The sequence below is a fragment of the Podarcis liolepis genome (genome assembly GCF_965112155.1).
Source record: "Podarcis liolepis genome assembly, chromosome: 5".
NCBI lineage: Eukaryota > Metazoa > Chordata > Lepidosauria > Squamata > Lacertidae > Podarcis > Podarcis liolepis.
This window is the reverse complement of record NC_139556.1, coordinates 98,058,928-98,075,687: the sequence shown is the minus strand read 5'-3', so window position 1 is coordinate 98,075,687 and position 16,760 is coordinate 98,058,928. Positions and strand designations below refer to the sequence as shown.

At 44.9% G+C, this 16,760-nt stretch overlaps 1 protein-coding gene across 2 annotated transcripts in view; it reads right to left on the bottom strand.

Moving 5' to 3' along the window:
* Positions 1–5,002: 5,002 nt before the first annotated feature.
* LOC310707297 (cytochrome P450 2J2-like) overlaps positions 5,003–16,760 on the bottom strand; it is a gene marked incomplete at its 5' end in the record, with an annotated part of 33,828 nt that continues 22,070 nt past the window's right edge. For both annotated transcript variants that reach the window (XM_083504313.1, XM_083504314.1), the window contains 5 exons: positions 5,003–5,716; positions 6,442–6,583; positions 7,079–7,266; positions 10,411–10,552; positions 13,768–13,944. In XM_083504313.1, the coding sequence (XP_083360439.1) occupies positions 5,529–5,716; positions 6,442–6,583; positions 7,079–7,266; positions 10,411–10,552; positions 13,768–13,944 (837 nt within the window). In that variant the 3' untranslated portion in view covers positions 5,003–5,528. The remainder of the gene's footprint in view (positions 5,717–6,441; positions 6,584–7,078; positions 7,267–10,410; positions 10,553–13,767; positions 13,945–16,760) is intronic.

Here is a 16,760-nt window from a genome sequence, read left to right as displayed (position 1 = left end):
GTGGGTACTGCAGGCCCCGCCAATTCTCCTGCCTCAAGGACACAAAGTGCCCACACAGACAAGGTCTGTTAATTCCCTCCTGCATAAATGAAAGGAGGAGGAAGGAGAAAAGAAAAAAGCCCTACAGGAATACACACACACACACACACACACACACACACAACCCCAAGCCTCAGTCAACTTCAGCAGACAAGAAACACATGGAAGAGGCAAAAACAGGGTTGCCATATCTACGGAATTTCCCGGACATAGCCTGGATTTGGCCGTCGGAAACAGTGGGCAGAAATTGCTGTATGTCTGGGAAAATCTGGACATATGGCAACCCATGTCAGAAGCTCAACAACTTTGCCCTGCCCCCAAAAGCTCAAGAACTCGTGTGTCTGGATTTTTGAAATATAGGAACCCTAGCCAAAAAGGAAGGCAAAAGAGAAATCACAGTGACAGTGGTACAGAGTAAGGAAAAGGTTTTCCTCACTCAAAAAAGGAACCTGCCAACCTGACCAGAGGCAGGGCAGAACTGGAGGGAAGGATAGCTTCTCCCTCTGGAAGAAGAGGCAAAAGACTTGAAGGGCCCTGCCTCTCCATTTCAGCAGGAGGAGTCACCCTGTTCACTGGACTTTCTCTAGTGTGCTCCGGCAAAGAGAAGTGCTGACGTCCCTGAGAAAAGCAATGGAAGAAAATGGAACCTAACCAGGCATCCTAGAAAGAATCAAGGAGAAATAGAAGGCAGGAGGGGTATGGAGATATCAGCATTTTTGATTGCTCTGCTGGTGGTTCTTCTGGTTCTGGACTTCCTGAAACAGCTGTGGTCACGCAGGCACTAACCTCCTGGACTTCCTCAGCCTCTTCTCATTGGTGGTGCATGGCAGATTGGATTGAAGATTTGTGAAGATACTTTCATTATGGTACTTACTTCTTACTATAACTTTGTCTAATGTGGTGGATTGGGGTGAAGATTCATGAAGACATTCTTGCTAAGGTATTTATTTCTCAGTAATAACTCAGACTCATGTGCACAATGGTTTTTATTTATTTCCCCCCAAAGTAAGAAACTTTAAGTATAAACAATAACTTCATTTTCAGGTAGGTTTAAATGGTAAATGCAACGGCTGCAATCAAACACAAACTAGGGTGTGATGAAACTCCTACATTCATAAATTATGGAATTAAAATGAAAATGTAGGACTTCCGGGTTAGCGCCTCCGGCAATGGCGGATTTCCTCTGATTGGGTGGAATTCGCTTTGTGGAAAATAGGGTCTGGACCACCATGGCGAGGCGGAGATCCACCAAAAACCACAGGCGGGAGAAGCCTGTGGACGTGGGATTTGGCTGGCACCTTTTGCGCCTCCCCTACTCGCGGGGAAACCCGGTTTCGGGGATCTGGAGCGACATGGAGTGAGTGGCACGGTGCTTCGAATCGACTGCTCTTTTCATTGCTGTTGCCGGAGAGCGCTGACTTTTCCTGTGGACAATTGGACTTTAAACAACTACCCGTGAGTAGAACGGAAAATTGGACTTTGAAACATCTTAATTTGGCACCAAAGAGGGAAGGTTCTAAACAGGAAGTCCACCTTCCGCTTTTGTAAATAGATTGAAGCAAAGACATTGCAAGCTAAAGTCTGGAAAATATTTTGTAAAGGACTAAATCTCCATCGGCTAAAACTACTAAACCCCCCTTGGAAGCAGGTGAAGAGGGGGGAAATCTTAAATTGTTTAAGCCTGCAGGAGAGAGAGTAAAGAAAGATAAATTTTCACTGTCTTGAACCTGGGAACGGGGTGCCAGGAAGATAGACGTTTTGGGAAAGTTCACTGACTGAGAATAAAATGTTCTTTGACAGATAGTTAAAAAAGAGAAACATATTAATTCCAATGTTTCCTTTTGCACTTAAAAGGAACAAAATATTTGAAAAACGAAAGTTGCTGGATTGGCTTTCAAAAGGACGGATACAAATAGAAAATGTTTTCCTCTATAGGGAGCTTTTGAAACTGTTGTTGGAGTCGATCTGGGGAATTCTCCAGCTGCAGAGATTAAAGATCGTGAGAACCAGACATTGACCTTGAACAAGAATGTGTGCAGGAGAAGCCTTAGTGATTGCTTTTCGCAAGACAAGCGCTTTACTGGAACAGCTACATGAGAAGATGGATTTGATGACTGTTGCAGTTAATAATTTTGGACAAACAGTGAATACCTATATAGAAACCACTCAGGAACCGAACCAGGAATCTGCTTTGACAGGGCAAGTTGTGCAGAAGACAAAGGAGGAGGTTGTTGTTGAACCTCAAGTAATACAAGTGGAAAGAGTCGCGGCCTTGCAGGAACATAAGCAGGAACATAAGCTGTTGTCTTTGATGACTGAATCTGGAGAAAGTCAGATTTGGAGAGATGGAGTCTCGTTTGGTTTGGAGATGGGAAGTTGGATAGACCCCCCTATGCAGGGATGTTCTGGCTTCTGGGATCTGGTTTTGGGCCAGGGGGAGTCTGGAGTTGTGGGGGCCTTTAACTCTGGAGGGACTTTGAAACAGGCCATCAAATACCTTTTGGATTTTAGTGCTGACTATGGAGAATGGGCTGACCTGTCGAGAAGGGATAAAGACATTGTTAGGTTGGAGTTTCCCCAAGATCTACTCTTCAGTGATAAAGGAAGGAAATTGAGAACAAGACCAGCAGAAGACAAAGTAAAGTGCAGGTATAAATATGAAGAAGACCTGCAGAAGGGACATGGAAAAGAGTTAAGAGCCTCAGATAGAAGATCACCAGGTTAATGGACTAGATGGAATGGATAAAAAGGACTGACAGAACCCGAGACCAGGAAGAAGAGACGGTGGATGAAGATTGGAAGAAAGTTTAAAAATTCATTTAGAGAATTATTGTAAAATTAATGAGTATTAGAAAAAATGTTGGAATGAAAATATTTGGCTTTAGTAGAAATGCTATAAGGAGTTATGTATAAATAAGTTTTATGTTTTAGGGCTTTTTATGGTAAGATAAGGTTAAAATAAATCAAGACAATTTAATGACAGAATATAGTGAAAGATGGAAAGGATTTGCTGAGATAATTAATAACTAGAATACAAAAAGGGAGGTGTGAGGTGGTCGATGAAGCAAGATAACGAAAGATAAAGATTTGGGAATATTGGATTTGTTTTTAATTTTTTGTTTGCTTTTGTGTTTGGTTTTGATGTATTGTGTGTTTTGTTCTCTTTTTTCTTTCTATTGACTTGTACTGTTTAACTCCTTTTTTCTTTTTCTTTTTTTCTTTTTTCTTCCCCCCCCTGTAATTTTAAATTCTCAATAAATATCATTTAAAAAAAAGAAAAAAAGAAAATGTAATTAAATGAATTAGTTAATCGGGATTACTTCATTCCAAGCACACACACACAGGTGGATCTAGCAGTTGCTATGCAGCATATTTTGCTACAAAAAAAGATAGAAGAAACAATCTCCTTGCAACATAGTGCAGTACAGGTGGGCAAAGCCTCTGGCCTTCCAGGTGATGCAGAACTGCAACTTCCAGCAGTGCTGGTCACTGGCTGTACTTCCTGGGGCTGGTGGGAGTTGTAGTTCTGCAACATGTGGCGGGCCAAGTTTTCCACACCAGATCAAGGTGCACATTGTGAGCAAGAAGAGCAGGAAAGCACCAAGGTCAGTGAAACAGAAGGGAGACAAGCTCTGGCGCTACCATGCCCCAACCATTCTAATGCTCTAGTCAACAGGGGTTTGTGCTTTTCAGTATTAATAAGAGCTTGTCATTTTTATATTACAGTGGTGCCTCGCAAGACGAAAAGAATCCGTTCTGTGATTCTCTTCGTCTAGCGGTTTTTTCGTTTTGCGAAGCAAGCCCATTGAAGGATTAGCGGATTAGCGCTATTAGCGGCTTTTAGCGGCTTATCTGCTGATCGGATCAGCTGATAAGCGGCTTAGCGGCTTAGAAAAAGGGGGGGGGGGAAACCCAGCAGGAACTCGCAAGACATTGTCGTCTTGCGAAGCAAGCCCATAGGAGATTCGTTTTGCGAAGCACCTCCAAAACGGAAAACTCTTTCGTCTAGCGAGTTTTCCGTCTTGCGAGGCATTCGTCTTGCGGGGCACCACTGTATTTTAAATATTGTGCTGTGTGTGTTGCTTATGTTGTTGTTTAGTCATTTAGCCTCTTCCGCAAAAAGTTGCTCTTTGCCAGTCCATACTATTTATATGTTTATTTGATAAATTTATAAGCCACTTTCTCAGAAAATACTCTTCAAAAAGTACGAAATTAACCAGCCACCACATATTAGCAAAAATAAAACTTTTATACCATCCAAAATCGGTAACAATCCTAAAAGCTAGAACAAAGTGAGATAAGATAGCTTTGTTATTTTTAAGCTTCCAAGTTGCCGTACTTTACTTAGCGCTGCTACCAGAAATCTCTCACTCTTAAAACCCTGTAGCCTTCTTTTAATAAAACTTTATTATATTTTTATAAAGAAGTTTGCTCTTTGAGTTACTGGACCGACCCAGCTTGGGTAGGTTCCAGAGATGGGTCAGTCTCTGCACATTGGGGTGTGGGGTGGTGAGTGGCAGTTTAAAATAAGGTTTGAATACAGCAAGAAGGGAGTTAGAAAGTCTATGTTGTGTTGGTGTTTTAGTGTACACCTCTATATACTACCCATCTCTGCTGTTTCTCCTTGTTAAAACAGTTTTTAAAAATAAATGAATAACAATTGCTCAGGATCCCTCCATATCCTTGCTTTACTCAAAACTCTGCTGTTGTTTCAAACCACAGTGGTCTTGGTGTCCCTCCACCTCCATATTACTCTTAACTTCTGTGGTTGAAGGAAAGAATAGCGGAAGTTGGAGGAATGGCTGCTCTAAAATTCTCCCTCTTCCATTTCTTAGCAGCCGCATGGGAGAGTGATAAAGGATGCGAAGTCATCAAATATCCCACAGTGCCTCCACACAACGTATTTCACTCCTGATCCCATGTGTTCCCCCCCCCCCCAAATGAAGTTCCAGATTCAGTGTAGTGATTTGGAAGAGATATTTTATTAAAAAGCAGATGGCTACTAGTGTCCAGGACCCATAAACAGAACTTAACCTTCTCCAGCTGGACAAGCCTTGCTCTTGGGATTCTACTCATCTTAAAGATACAATCACAAATATCAGCATGGGGGGTGTGTGCTGAAAGGAGGATGTTCATTATATAGGTGTTGAGGAAAAAGGGGGAAGGGGGAAAAGTGGTGAGGGTAGGAATGGGGATGCAAAGGAGCTGAAAAGAAATGAGGGATTAGGAGGCATGGATAGGGTGGAAGATGACAGCAGGGGCATGAAAGAGCTTGAAGAATAGGAGGAGATGGGGTGATGGTGAAAATGGGCGCAAAGCAGAGCTGCAGAAAAGAAGAGAGAAGAAGCCTCAGAAATGGAGCTGGGAAGGTGAAGAGAGACCACAGTAGTTGCATGAGATGGGAAGGGGAAACTCTATGTGTCAGGAGTGACAAAGGGGTTGGTAAGCAGAGGAAGCAGAGGTGCAGCCCCATGTACTTTCATATTTTATTATGCATTGCAGCGGGGAACTGCACAGAGTTTATAAGGATGGGGATGTGCTGTAGCCCCCAGTAAAGCCTCTTTATTGAGTTCTTTCACTCCTTCTGGCAGCTGGAAGCGAAATGCCCTCAGCAGGCTTGTCAGGAAGATGAAAATTTCAGTATTTGCCAGCAGCATACCCAAACACATGCGAGACCCTAAGGATGAGACAAGGGAAAGGCAGCAAGTGAATAATAGCTTACTTTCCAGGGTTCATTACTTTGTAGCTATAAAACACTCTACATAATATGACATAATAAGGGCAGGAAATTACAAGAAGGAACCAAGTGGAAGGAAAGGGCTCATGGTTTTGGTTATCTCTATACTAACACACAGAACATGGAAAACGCAAACAAATTTGAACCATTAATACAGGATGGCAAATATGACCCAATAGCCACTACTGAAACCTAGTGGAATCAGACTCATGACTGGTATGTAGAAGACTGCTCTGCCCCTCATGCTACTGTTGCCATTTTCTGGAAGCAGACCATTAAGCATGCCTACAGACGCCTACAGGGGTGCTGATCAGAAGGTCGCAGTTCAAATCCCCGTAACTGAGTGAGCTCCCATTGCTCGGTCCCAGCTCCTGCTAACCTAGAAGTTCTAAAGCACGTCAAAGTGCAAGTAGATAAATAGGTACCACTCCAGCGGGAAGGTAAATGGCGTTTCCGTGTGCTGCTCTGGTTTTGCCAGAAATGGCTTAGTCATGCTGGCCACATGACCCAGAAAAACTGTCTGCGGACAAAGATCAGCTCCCTCGGTCAGTAAAGCGAGATAGGTGCCGCAACCCCAGAGTCGTTCGCGACTGGACTTAACTGTCAGGGGTCCTTTACCTTTATCTTTTTACAGATCACAACATAGCTTGGACTTTTGGATTTACCTGCACCAAATGCCAGAAACTCTTCTCTAGCCACATATTGTCCATCCTTGTTCAAGAAATGGTTTGGGTTGAACACTGCAGGTGTCTCCCATCTTGTGGGATCAACAAGAACAGAGCGGAAATCAGGAATAATATAAGTTCCCTGTAAAGAAGAAACAAATGATTGGCACTCAGACCAATACATTTCTGGATTGTTCCTCACTGTTCTGCAACTAATCTTTGAAGAATTCAAACTGAATTCAAACTGACTAGGGTTTGTGTGTGTGTGTGTGTGGGGGGGGGTTCACATTTACCAAAGGCCAGATTCATTCCCAATCCCCCCCCATCAATAAGCTACTTGTACAGGCAGAAACACAGGGTGACCTCCTTATCCCTATCCCTCTTTTAAAAGGAACCCCAGAAGATGACCTCTAGCCACTGCGTGTTCCTCCCCTGCCTCACATTCCCAATAGAACAGCGCTAGCCAGTGGTGAAACATGTCTACAGATGGAGATCCTGCTCTTGCATCCTTTTCCTGCCCTTCAAGTTTTTGACTACACAGGAAGTTCCTCTATGGCTTTATGCATCTCTCAGTATGTTACTCTAGGATTCTCTTTGCTCTTGAGATACAGGAGTGCAGTTTGCCACACTTATTTACCTTGGGAATGAGAAAACCACACAGCTTCACATCCTTTGTACATTTCCTGGTGATCCCGAAAAATAAGGCATACTTAAAGCGCTGTATTTCATGAATCACAGCATTGGTGTAGGGCAGTTTCTTCTTATCTTGATAGCAGATTGTGTGAGAAGAACCTAAAGCATCTTCTATCTCCTTGTGGACTTTATCTGAAGAAAATGATGGAAACAGAAGGTTTATTTTGAATACTGCATTTTATTTCAGATGGACATTTATTTTCCAAAAGGGTCTGGGAACGAGCCTCAGTTTCTTATCTTTATAGCCCATTTTTTACTCCAAGGAGCTCAAGTCAGTGTACATGGTTCTTCCCCGCTCTAGATCCCAGGTGTGAAAAGGTTGAAAGCAAACCTCATCTCAGCTGTTTCTGGTTAACAGAGTTGGTTGGATTTGCTGAAGGTCTGTGATTCAAGGCTGTCTGTTTTACACATATATTTTTTAAAAAATCCTCCACCCCTCAGCCCTCAATATTTCCTACTCTGTTCACCAATCCTCCTTTTCCAGCTTGATCTTTGGCTAACATCCCTCATGTAATGGAGCAAGGAGAGGCAGGGATGAGGCTCAGGTACTTATTTCACAGCAGGGGCAATGATGGCGCCCCCTGGGGACCTCTTGGCCAGCCCTCTGCAGGCTGAATAAATAAGAATTTATCAAAAAGAAAACCACCCACTAAACCAAGCAGAGGAAAAGGTGGCTTACATTAACTGTGTGTTAAGCTACCATTTATATTTGGAAAGATTCCTTTATCACGGCCAAAGCAAATTTCAGGAGTCAATGAGCCCACCAGAACTCTTCTAGGCTGAATGCTGAGCAAGGTGTGATATATGTGTGCAAAAGTGGGGCAATAATGCAGGAGCAGGTGGCGCTGCGGTTTAAACCACTGTGCCGCTTGGGCATGCCAATTGGAAGGTCGGCAGTTCGAGGCCCCACGACGGGGTGAGCTCCCATTCTTCGGTCCTGGCTCCTGCCCACCTAGCAGTTCGAAAGCATGCAGTGCAAGTAGATAAATAGGTACCACTCCGGCTGGAAGGTAATGGAGTTTCCATGCACTGCTCTTGTTTCGCCAGAAGTGGCTTAGTCATGCTGGCCACATGACCCAGAAAACTGTCTATGGAAGCGGACAAACGCCGGCTCCCTCGGTCTGTAAAGCGAGATGAGCGCTGCAGCCCCAGAGTCATTCACGACTGGACTAAATTTTCAGGGGTCCCTTTACCATTTAATGCAGGAGCGAGGAGGGGGTCTGAGGAAGGGAAAGGAAACGTGCCCCCAATGCCACATGCTTATCTGTTGCCATCCTTGTGCACGGCACACATTGCAGTGAGGGGGTGGCCGCTTGCATTTATGTATTTATTCTACTAATTTGGAAGTATGCTTGATGTTTTAAGCATCTCCTGGCACTGTACATTATGTACAATATAAAAACAATATCCACCAAAACAAAAACAAAAATGCTTCATGAAAGGCATTCCACAACACAAGAGCAACATTAGAAAATTCCTATTTTGGGGTCACTACCCTACTGCATTCTGTAGGGTGTTGTGCTACCAGCAGAATGTCCTCAGGTGGCCAAATGAACTTACAGACCTTGCTGTTGTTTAGTCATTTAGTTGTGTCCGACTCTTTGTGACCCCGTGGACCAGAGCATGCCAGGCACTCCTGTCTTCCACTGCCTCCCGCAGTTTGGTCAAACTCATGCTGGTAGCTTCTAAAACACTGTCCAACCATCTCATTCTCTGTCATCCCCATGTGGCCTCAATCTTACACAACATCAGAGTTTTTTCCATGAGTCTTCTCTTCTCATGAGGGGGCCAAAGTACTGTGGCCTCAGTTTCAGGATCTGTCCTTCCAGTGAGCACTCAGGGCTGATTTCCTTCAGAATGGATAGGTTTGATCTTTTTGCAGTCCATGGGACTCTCAAGAGTCTCCTCCAGCACCAGAATTCAAAAGCATCAATTCTTCGGCGATCAGCCTTCTTTATGGTCCAGCTCTCACTTACATACATCACAACTGGGAAAACCATACAATAATTATACAAACCTTTGTTGGCAAGGTGATGTCTCTGCTTTTTAAGATGCTGTCTAGGTTTGCCATCGCCTTTCTCCCAAGGAGCAGGTGTCTTTTAATTTTGTGACTGCTGTCAACATCTGCAGTGATCATGGAGCCCAAGAAAGTAAAATCTCTCACTACCTCCATTTCTTCCCCTTCTATTTGCCAGGAGGTGATGGGCCCAGTGGCCATTATCTTAGTTTTTTTGATGTTCAGCTTCAGACCATATTTTGCGCTCTCCTCTTTCACGCTCATTAAAAGGTTCTTTAATTCCTCCTCACTTTCTGCCATCAAGGTTTTGTCATCTGTGATCTGAGATTGTTGATATTTCTTTCGGCAATCTTAATTCCAGTTTGGGATTCATCCAGCCCAGCCTTTCTCATGATGAATTCTGCATATAAGTTAAATAAGCAGGGAGACAATATACAGCCTTGTCGTACTCTTTTTCCAATTTTGAACCAATCAGTTGTTCCAGATCCAGTTCTAACTGTAGCTTCTTGTCCCACATAGAGATTTCTCAGGAGACAGATGAGGTGATCAGGCACTCCCATTTCTTTAAGAACTTGCTATAATTTGTGTGGTCGACACAGTCAAAGGCTTTTGCATAGTCAATGAAGCAGAAGTAGATGTTTTTCTGGAACTCTCTAGCTTTCTCCATAATCCAGTGCATGTTTGCAATTTGGTCTCTGGTTCCTCCAGCTTGCACTTCTGGGAGTTCTCAGTCCACATACTGCTTAAGCCTGCCTTGTAGAATTTTAAGCATAACCATGCTAGCGTGTGAAATGATCGCAATTGTGCGGTAGTTGGAGCATTCTTTGGCACTGCACGACATAGCTCATAGCTTCTCTGAGTTATTCAAGCCTCTTTGCCATGACAAGGCAGTGATCCATGAAGGAGTTACAGACCTTACAGGGGCTGTTTCAGGCAACCTGGTCCCACGTTTCTCAGGGCCTCATATAATAATGTGTCATGAAAGCATCCAGCATGCGATGTAAAGGGTTAATGCTCACAAGGGCTGTAGAACTCTGTGATGCCATACATGTATGTCAAAAGCATTCAGCTTATTTCAATAACCCTTTGTCTCCCCAAACTTCCATCATAAGCTCACTTACTTTTAACTCTTTCTGATGTTTTATGTTCTTTATTTTATCATCTCATTAGATGTGAATGAAACCTTTAAATAATTACCACTCTAGAGGTCCACTCTAGAGATCAAGAGAAGCCCAGGCTCCCATTGTTCCCTCTCTCACCTTGGATATCTGGATGACTTGCCAGGAGGAGAAGCGCCCATTTCAGAGAACTGACGGTTGTGTCTGACCCTGCTACAAAGAAGTCAAAAATACACCAAGCCATGTTTTCTTCATCATAGGTGGACTCTGGGTCATTCCTGCTCTGATGATGAAAATGAGGAAGGTGACAAGTCATTCACATGCATTACAATCTTCAGCACTTACTTTATCTTCTTTTACCCAGTTACTACAATGCCATCAACATATGCTTGATGAAGGGCAGGGCATCCCATTACACTGCTTGCTGCAAAATGGGAAGATGCCACCACCACTGCCCTGCTGCCACTGCTGCCCCCCTTACCTGAATTGCACAACAGTGCCCACAAAGTGGGCTGGATAGAAAGATCCCGCTTCTTGCCATTCCACCACCCAAGGCAGCTGCCTCAGCCCGCCTAATGGGCTGGCCGGCCCTGTGCTTCATAGTTGGTTGTGGCAAGAGATCTATGCACACCTTCCTGTGACCATAGTTGTAGCTGCTGGTGCTGCATTTGAGGATCTGTGGGTTGGGGTAATAATCCAGCACTGGCAGGAGGAGAGGGATCCAATGGAATCTCTCTGGCGGCACACATTCAAAATGTGCACTAAAGGTAAAGGGACCCCTGACCATTAGGTCCAGTCGTGACCGACTCTGGGGTTGCAACGCTCATCTCGCTTTATTGGCCGAGGGAGCCGGTGTACAGCTTCTGGGTCATGTGGCCAGCATGACTAAGCCGCTTCTGGCAAACCAGAACAGCGCACGGAAATGCCGTTTACCTTCCCGCCAGAGTGGTAGCTATTTATCTACTTGCACTTTGACGTGCTTTCAAACTGCTAGGTTGGCAGGAGCAGGGACCGAGCAACGGGAGCTCACCCCGTCGCGGGGATTCGAACCGCCGACCTTCTGATCGGCAAGTCCTAGGCTCTGTGGTTTAACCCACAGCGCCACCCGTATCCCGAAAATGTGCACTACTTAACACTAAATATAATTATTTATTCTTTTGTCACCATAATGAAATTATGTAAAAGTTTGTTGGGTCGTATATCTTTGACCCACTGAGTCTGCTGCAACGGCCCTGCAATAAATTTGATTTATTGCTACTCCGACAAACTTCCAATGGCGTCCACACGCTTCCACTCCGTGTGCTGCCACTCTCCTCAGTTGCTGGATAATAGCAGAGTTCACACGCAGCATCAGATGGCTTGTCTGTGCTGACATGGTGTCCTCAATAACGCAGCTCGACACCAGTGCTTCTAATCCAAAACTCTTTATTTAGTAGCACTCAAAACAGAAAAGAAAACCTGCAGAATCTAGCTGCATGTTCACAGCTCTCTGCCTCTTAACAAAAATGAAACGACCTTGCTCACATTCTCAGACAGACTGCTCTCCAGAGAGAGCTCAGCCCCCACAGAGCACACATCAAAGGAACAAAGCACGGATCATGTGGGCAGTGCACCCAGTTGATAAGAACGCTCCTGGAGTGTTAACACCTGACAGTCCAGAACCACAACAAATTATATTTTTAACCTTCTAGTGTATGAATATAGATGAGTCGGGGGTTTGAATTCTGACTCCCTCCCCCCCATGTGTGGCGTGTAATAAGACATCTGCCACTATCCACTTGGATTGTGCCCAGACTCAGGTTTCATATTCTTCACCCTCATGGCAGTCATGTAGGGTGGGACATTTGCTGTTCCTGTTTTCCTGCGGGGAATAGAGACCTTGGTAATGTAGGGACTTGAACTGCGGCTACTCCTAAGCCTAAACAGATTTTAATAGCACCCGGGGTGGGTAACACTGAGGGTTATATTGATATCCTCACAGTTTTTTTAGATCTCCCAAGAATACCCACACCCTCTTGAGAGCCAAGTTTGAACTGATAATACAAGAGGACTCCTTTCCCTTGCCTGGAGGTGTGAACTAGGGAATCAGAAGGTTGCTGGGGTAGCAAGAAGGAGGAAGAAGAGCTGGAATCCATCTTGGGCAGGGTGGCTGAAGGCTGGCTGTGCTGCTGTGGGGTACAAACTCCTCTTGAAAGGACCATGCTGTAAGATCTGGACTCCCTCCATGCAGACTGAAGGTGTAAATAAGTTAATGAACTATATTTCTTAAAGCCACAACAGTCTCCACCACGTCTTCAGTTCTCCAAAGAAACACAGATCTTGGGTGGGTGCCTGCTGCTGCTACCGCTCAGCAGAGAAAGAGGGGCAGGAACTCGGATTAAGACATTTAAAGTGCCCCAAGGTGCTTTTGAGTTGGCTTTTGGTGACCATGGTTAAGCTCTGAATTTGCGGTAGAGATGAGGTTTTAATGTGTGGCTTATTTGCCTGCTTTTCAACTAGTTTTAAATGTTTTAATCTGTCCTGAACGTGAGGGGTGTGAAAGGGTTGGCAATTCAAATAAAGTCTTATTTCATGCTACTGGATCTGCCCAGTGGTGGAGGAAGGGGGGGCAGCGGGGGGGGCAGTCCGCCTAGGGTGCCACCTCTGAGGGGGATGACAAGAAGGCACCCCCAGGCGTGGTGGCATGAGCCGCCGCCATTGCACCACCACCATGTGTGGAGGATCCCTCTGCTGTCCGTATGGCGCACACGCGGCACCGCTGTATGTAGTGGCGCTGTGCATGTGCCACACCTAGTGGCGCTGCACATGCTCAGCTGGGTGGTTTGCCCTGCCCCTGTGGGTGGTTTGCCCCTCCCCTTGACACCCCACACTGAGTGCCAGACAGCCTTCCTTTGCCCCTGGATCTGCCCCCAGGAGCGGTATAATTTGATCGCTGTTAACTGGAGGTGCCTGGGATGGCATACAAAAAATTGGCCAGATGTGTAAGCCACAGATTGTGTCCACTGGGTAGACTGGTGGCATTATGTACAGTCCTGCAAAGGATAGCATGAGTTAGAACTGTGTACCAACAAATTCTTCACTGAAGAAAAGTGGGGTGAAAATGAAATCATTGAACCAACAAGCAGTGCTTTTCTGTTTTCTCAGTCCATGTCTGAATGTGAGATGAACAACAATACAAAATAATTTATGTACAGAAACAATGCTCCATAGGGAAGACGCCTCAACACACATGAACTCCCACTCATTCACATTCATATTTGGGGTTATGAAAATACCTGCCTTTTCCTAGCCATTTCAATCGATGCTTCAATAGATGGATGTTCACCCACTTTAGCAACTAAAATACTGTGAAAGAAATTTGGGGAAAGCTCAAGGTGGTTTCCAGCTGAGATTCAGAAAAAAATGTTGGTTTCCTGGCAACAGATTAGTATTCACATGTAACAGGGAATATAATGACTCCTGGGATGAGCAGCATTCAGTTGCAAAATAGATACTTACTTTCTCCATCTGAAGTAGATAGAAATCAATGAAATCCTGTGGATCATGCAGAGACTGATTCTCCTTATGCTTCTCTATCTCCTCCTTTGCAAATGAAAGCATTGCCTTCAGGCAGTACAATGCCTTCTTGTGAGGCCCTGGGACACGTTTCATAAGCCATGGGAACATTTCATATAGCTAAAGGAAAGATAGAGAAAATTTGGTCACATTGTTCATGCTTTGGATTAGCGATGTTCAAGGGACGTCTCCGCTCTCAGTATTTCTCCTGCAGAGGGGAGCACAGAGAGAAAATCATGTTGACTGTTGACCTCTGTGCTCTAAAGCCACATTTCAATTGGGGATAGACCCTGTCAGCGAGTCACTGTAATTTGTTGAGAACCACAGGGTGATTCCATGATAGCTCCACGATAAACAGGTCACACCTGTCTTGTGGCATGGATTATTTCCTCCAACACTGCAAGACGAGCCCATGAAAGTGCATCATGGTGGCTAACAGATTGGGGGTGAATCCTGACAAGACGGAAGTACTGTTTTTGGGGGACAGGGGGTTGGCTGGTGTGGAGGACTCCCTGGTCCTGAATGGGGTAATTGTACCCCTGAAGGACCAGGTGTGCATTTTGGACTCACAGCTGTCCATGGAAGTGCAGGTCAATTCTGTGTCCAGGGCAGCTGTCTACCAGCTCCATCTGGTACGCAGGCTGAGACCCTACCTGCCCTACCGGAGTGTCTCGCAAGAGTGGTGCATGGACGACTGCAATGCATTCTACATGGGGTTACCTTTGAAGGTGACTCGAAACTGCAATTAATCCAGAATGCGGCAGCTAGACTGGTGACTGGGAGTGGCCACCGGGACCATATAACACTGGTCTTGAAAGATCTGCATTGGCTCCCAGTACGTTTCCAACCACAATTCAAAGTGTTGGTGCTGACCTTGAAAGCCCTAAACAGCCTCAGTCCTGAGCGTCTCCACCCCCATTGTTCAGCCCGGACACTGAGATCCAGCACTGAGGGCCTTCTGGCAGTTCCCTCACTGCGAGAAGTGAGGTTACAGGGAACCAGGTAGAAGGCCTTCTCAGTAGTGGCGCCTGCCCTGTGGAACACCCTCCCATCAGATGTCAAAGGAAATAAGCAACTATCCTACTTTTAAAGGACATCTGAAGGCAGCCCTGTTTAGGGAAGTTTTTAATGTTTAATGCTGTAAAGTGTTTTTAATATTTGATTGGGAGCTGCCCAGAGTGGCTGGGGAAACCCAGCCAGATGGGCAGGGTATAAATAATAAATTATTATCATGAGGGAGGAATTGAGACCAGCTTTCAGCACTTCCGTTGGGATTCCATCCTGTCCTGGGGTTGTATCACATGCTTGAGAGTTGAAGGTGTTATTCAGCTTGTCAAGGGATGGAGGGACATTCAGCACTTCAAAGAGAGGCAAAGACTGGATTCTGTCAATGTGTTTGAGACCATGTTTTCCCATAGCACAATTCATGATAATGATCTGCCCATCACTTCATCTGCTTGCTGCTGTGTCTCCAGACAAGGTTTTCAGTGGTGCAGTTTTCCTGGCTGTTGGTCCAAAGGCTGTCTTCATGCCTTCATACATTTTTCACTGTCAGCAGTGAGTTGAATGTTTGATATAGCTTTAGCGAGTAGTCATTGACACATCATCTGATCCTTGCCTTTCTCAGTGCAGGAAACATAGTCATAGAATCATAGAATCATAGAGTTGGAAGAGACCACAAGGGCCATCGAGTCCAACCCCCTGCCAAGCAGGAAACACCATCAGAGCACTCCTGACATATGGTTGTCAAGCCTCTGCTTAAAGACCTCCAAAGTAGGAGACTCCACCACACTCCTTGGCAGCAAATTCCACTGTCGAACAGCTCTTACTGTCAGGAAGTTCTTCCTAATGTTTAGGTGGAATCTTCTTTCTTGTAGTTTGGGTCCATTGCTCCGTGTCCACTTCTCTGGAGCAGCAGAAAACGACCTTTCTCCCTCCTCTATGTGACATCCTTTTATATATTTGAACATGGCTATCATATCACCCTTTAACCTCCTCTTCTCCAGGCTAAACATGCCCAGCTCCCTTAGCCGTTCCTCATAAGGAATCGTTTCCAGGCCTTTGACCATTTTGGTTGCCCTCCTCTGGACACGTTCCAGTTTGTCAGTGTCCTTCTTGAATTGTGGTGCCCAGAACTGGACACAGTACTCCAGGTGAGGTCTGACCAGAGCAGAATACAGTGGCACTATTACTTCCCTTGATCTAGATGCTATACTCCTATTGATGCAGCCCAGAATTGCATTGGCTTTTTTAGCTGCCGCGTCACATCTTCTCATAAGGCACAAATTTGTAGTTCACAAATGTGAACCTCACCCTTTTCAACAATAGTAAGCTCCCTCTCCTGACAGCCTGCTCTAGTTCTTCATAGAACATGTCCTTGCTCTGTATGTCAGAGCACATAGTGGGACTGCAGATGCTTAAGATGCTCTAATAACATTCAAACCTGCAATTTGCAACTTTGCAAAATTGCATACAAATGTGTGCATTAGGAGAAATTAGCACCAAAATGCTGACGAAATTTCATGAGAATTTTTTAAAAAAATATATCAGAAATTAATGTAGAAATGTGGAGAACCAATTTTAAGACAGGAAAAATGAGAAACTAAGAGAAACTGAAATTGTCAGGTCCACCCATCCCCCTCAGGTCAAAAGGGTTTAGCTGAGGTCATACAGAAGGGGGCTGCTTTCCTTAGCAGTGCAGGGAATGCTTGAGTTGCAGACCTCTGTTTCATTTTTAAAAAAATCCAGCAAAGGAGCCACACCATAGGCGCCATAATGACTGACACTGCTAAGTTGCAGCTCCCCTGCTTGCAATACAAATTGGGAGATTGATTTGTCCCTCCCCCTTGGGAAAATCAATGCACCTCTGTTGGGTTTAGAGTTGAACTCTTCAACAGTTATGGTAGCACTATTCAAACATGGGCATTTATGGCTCT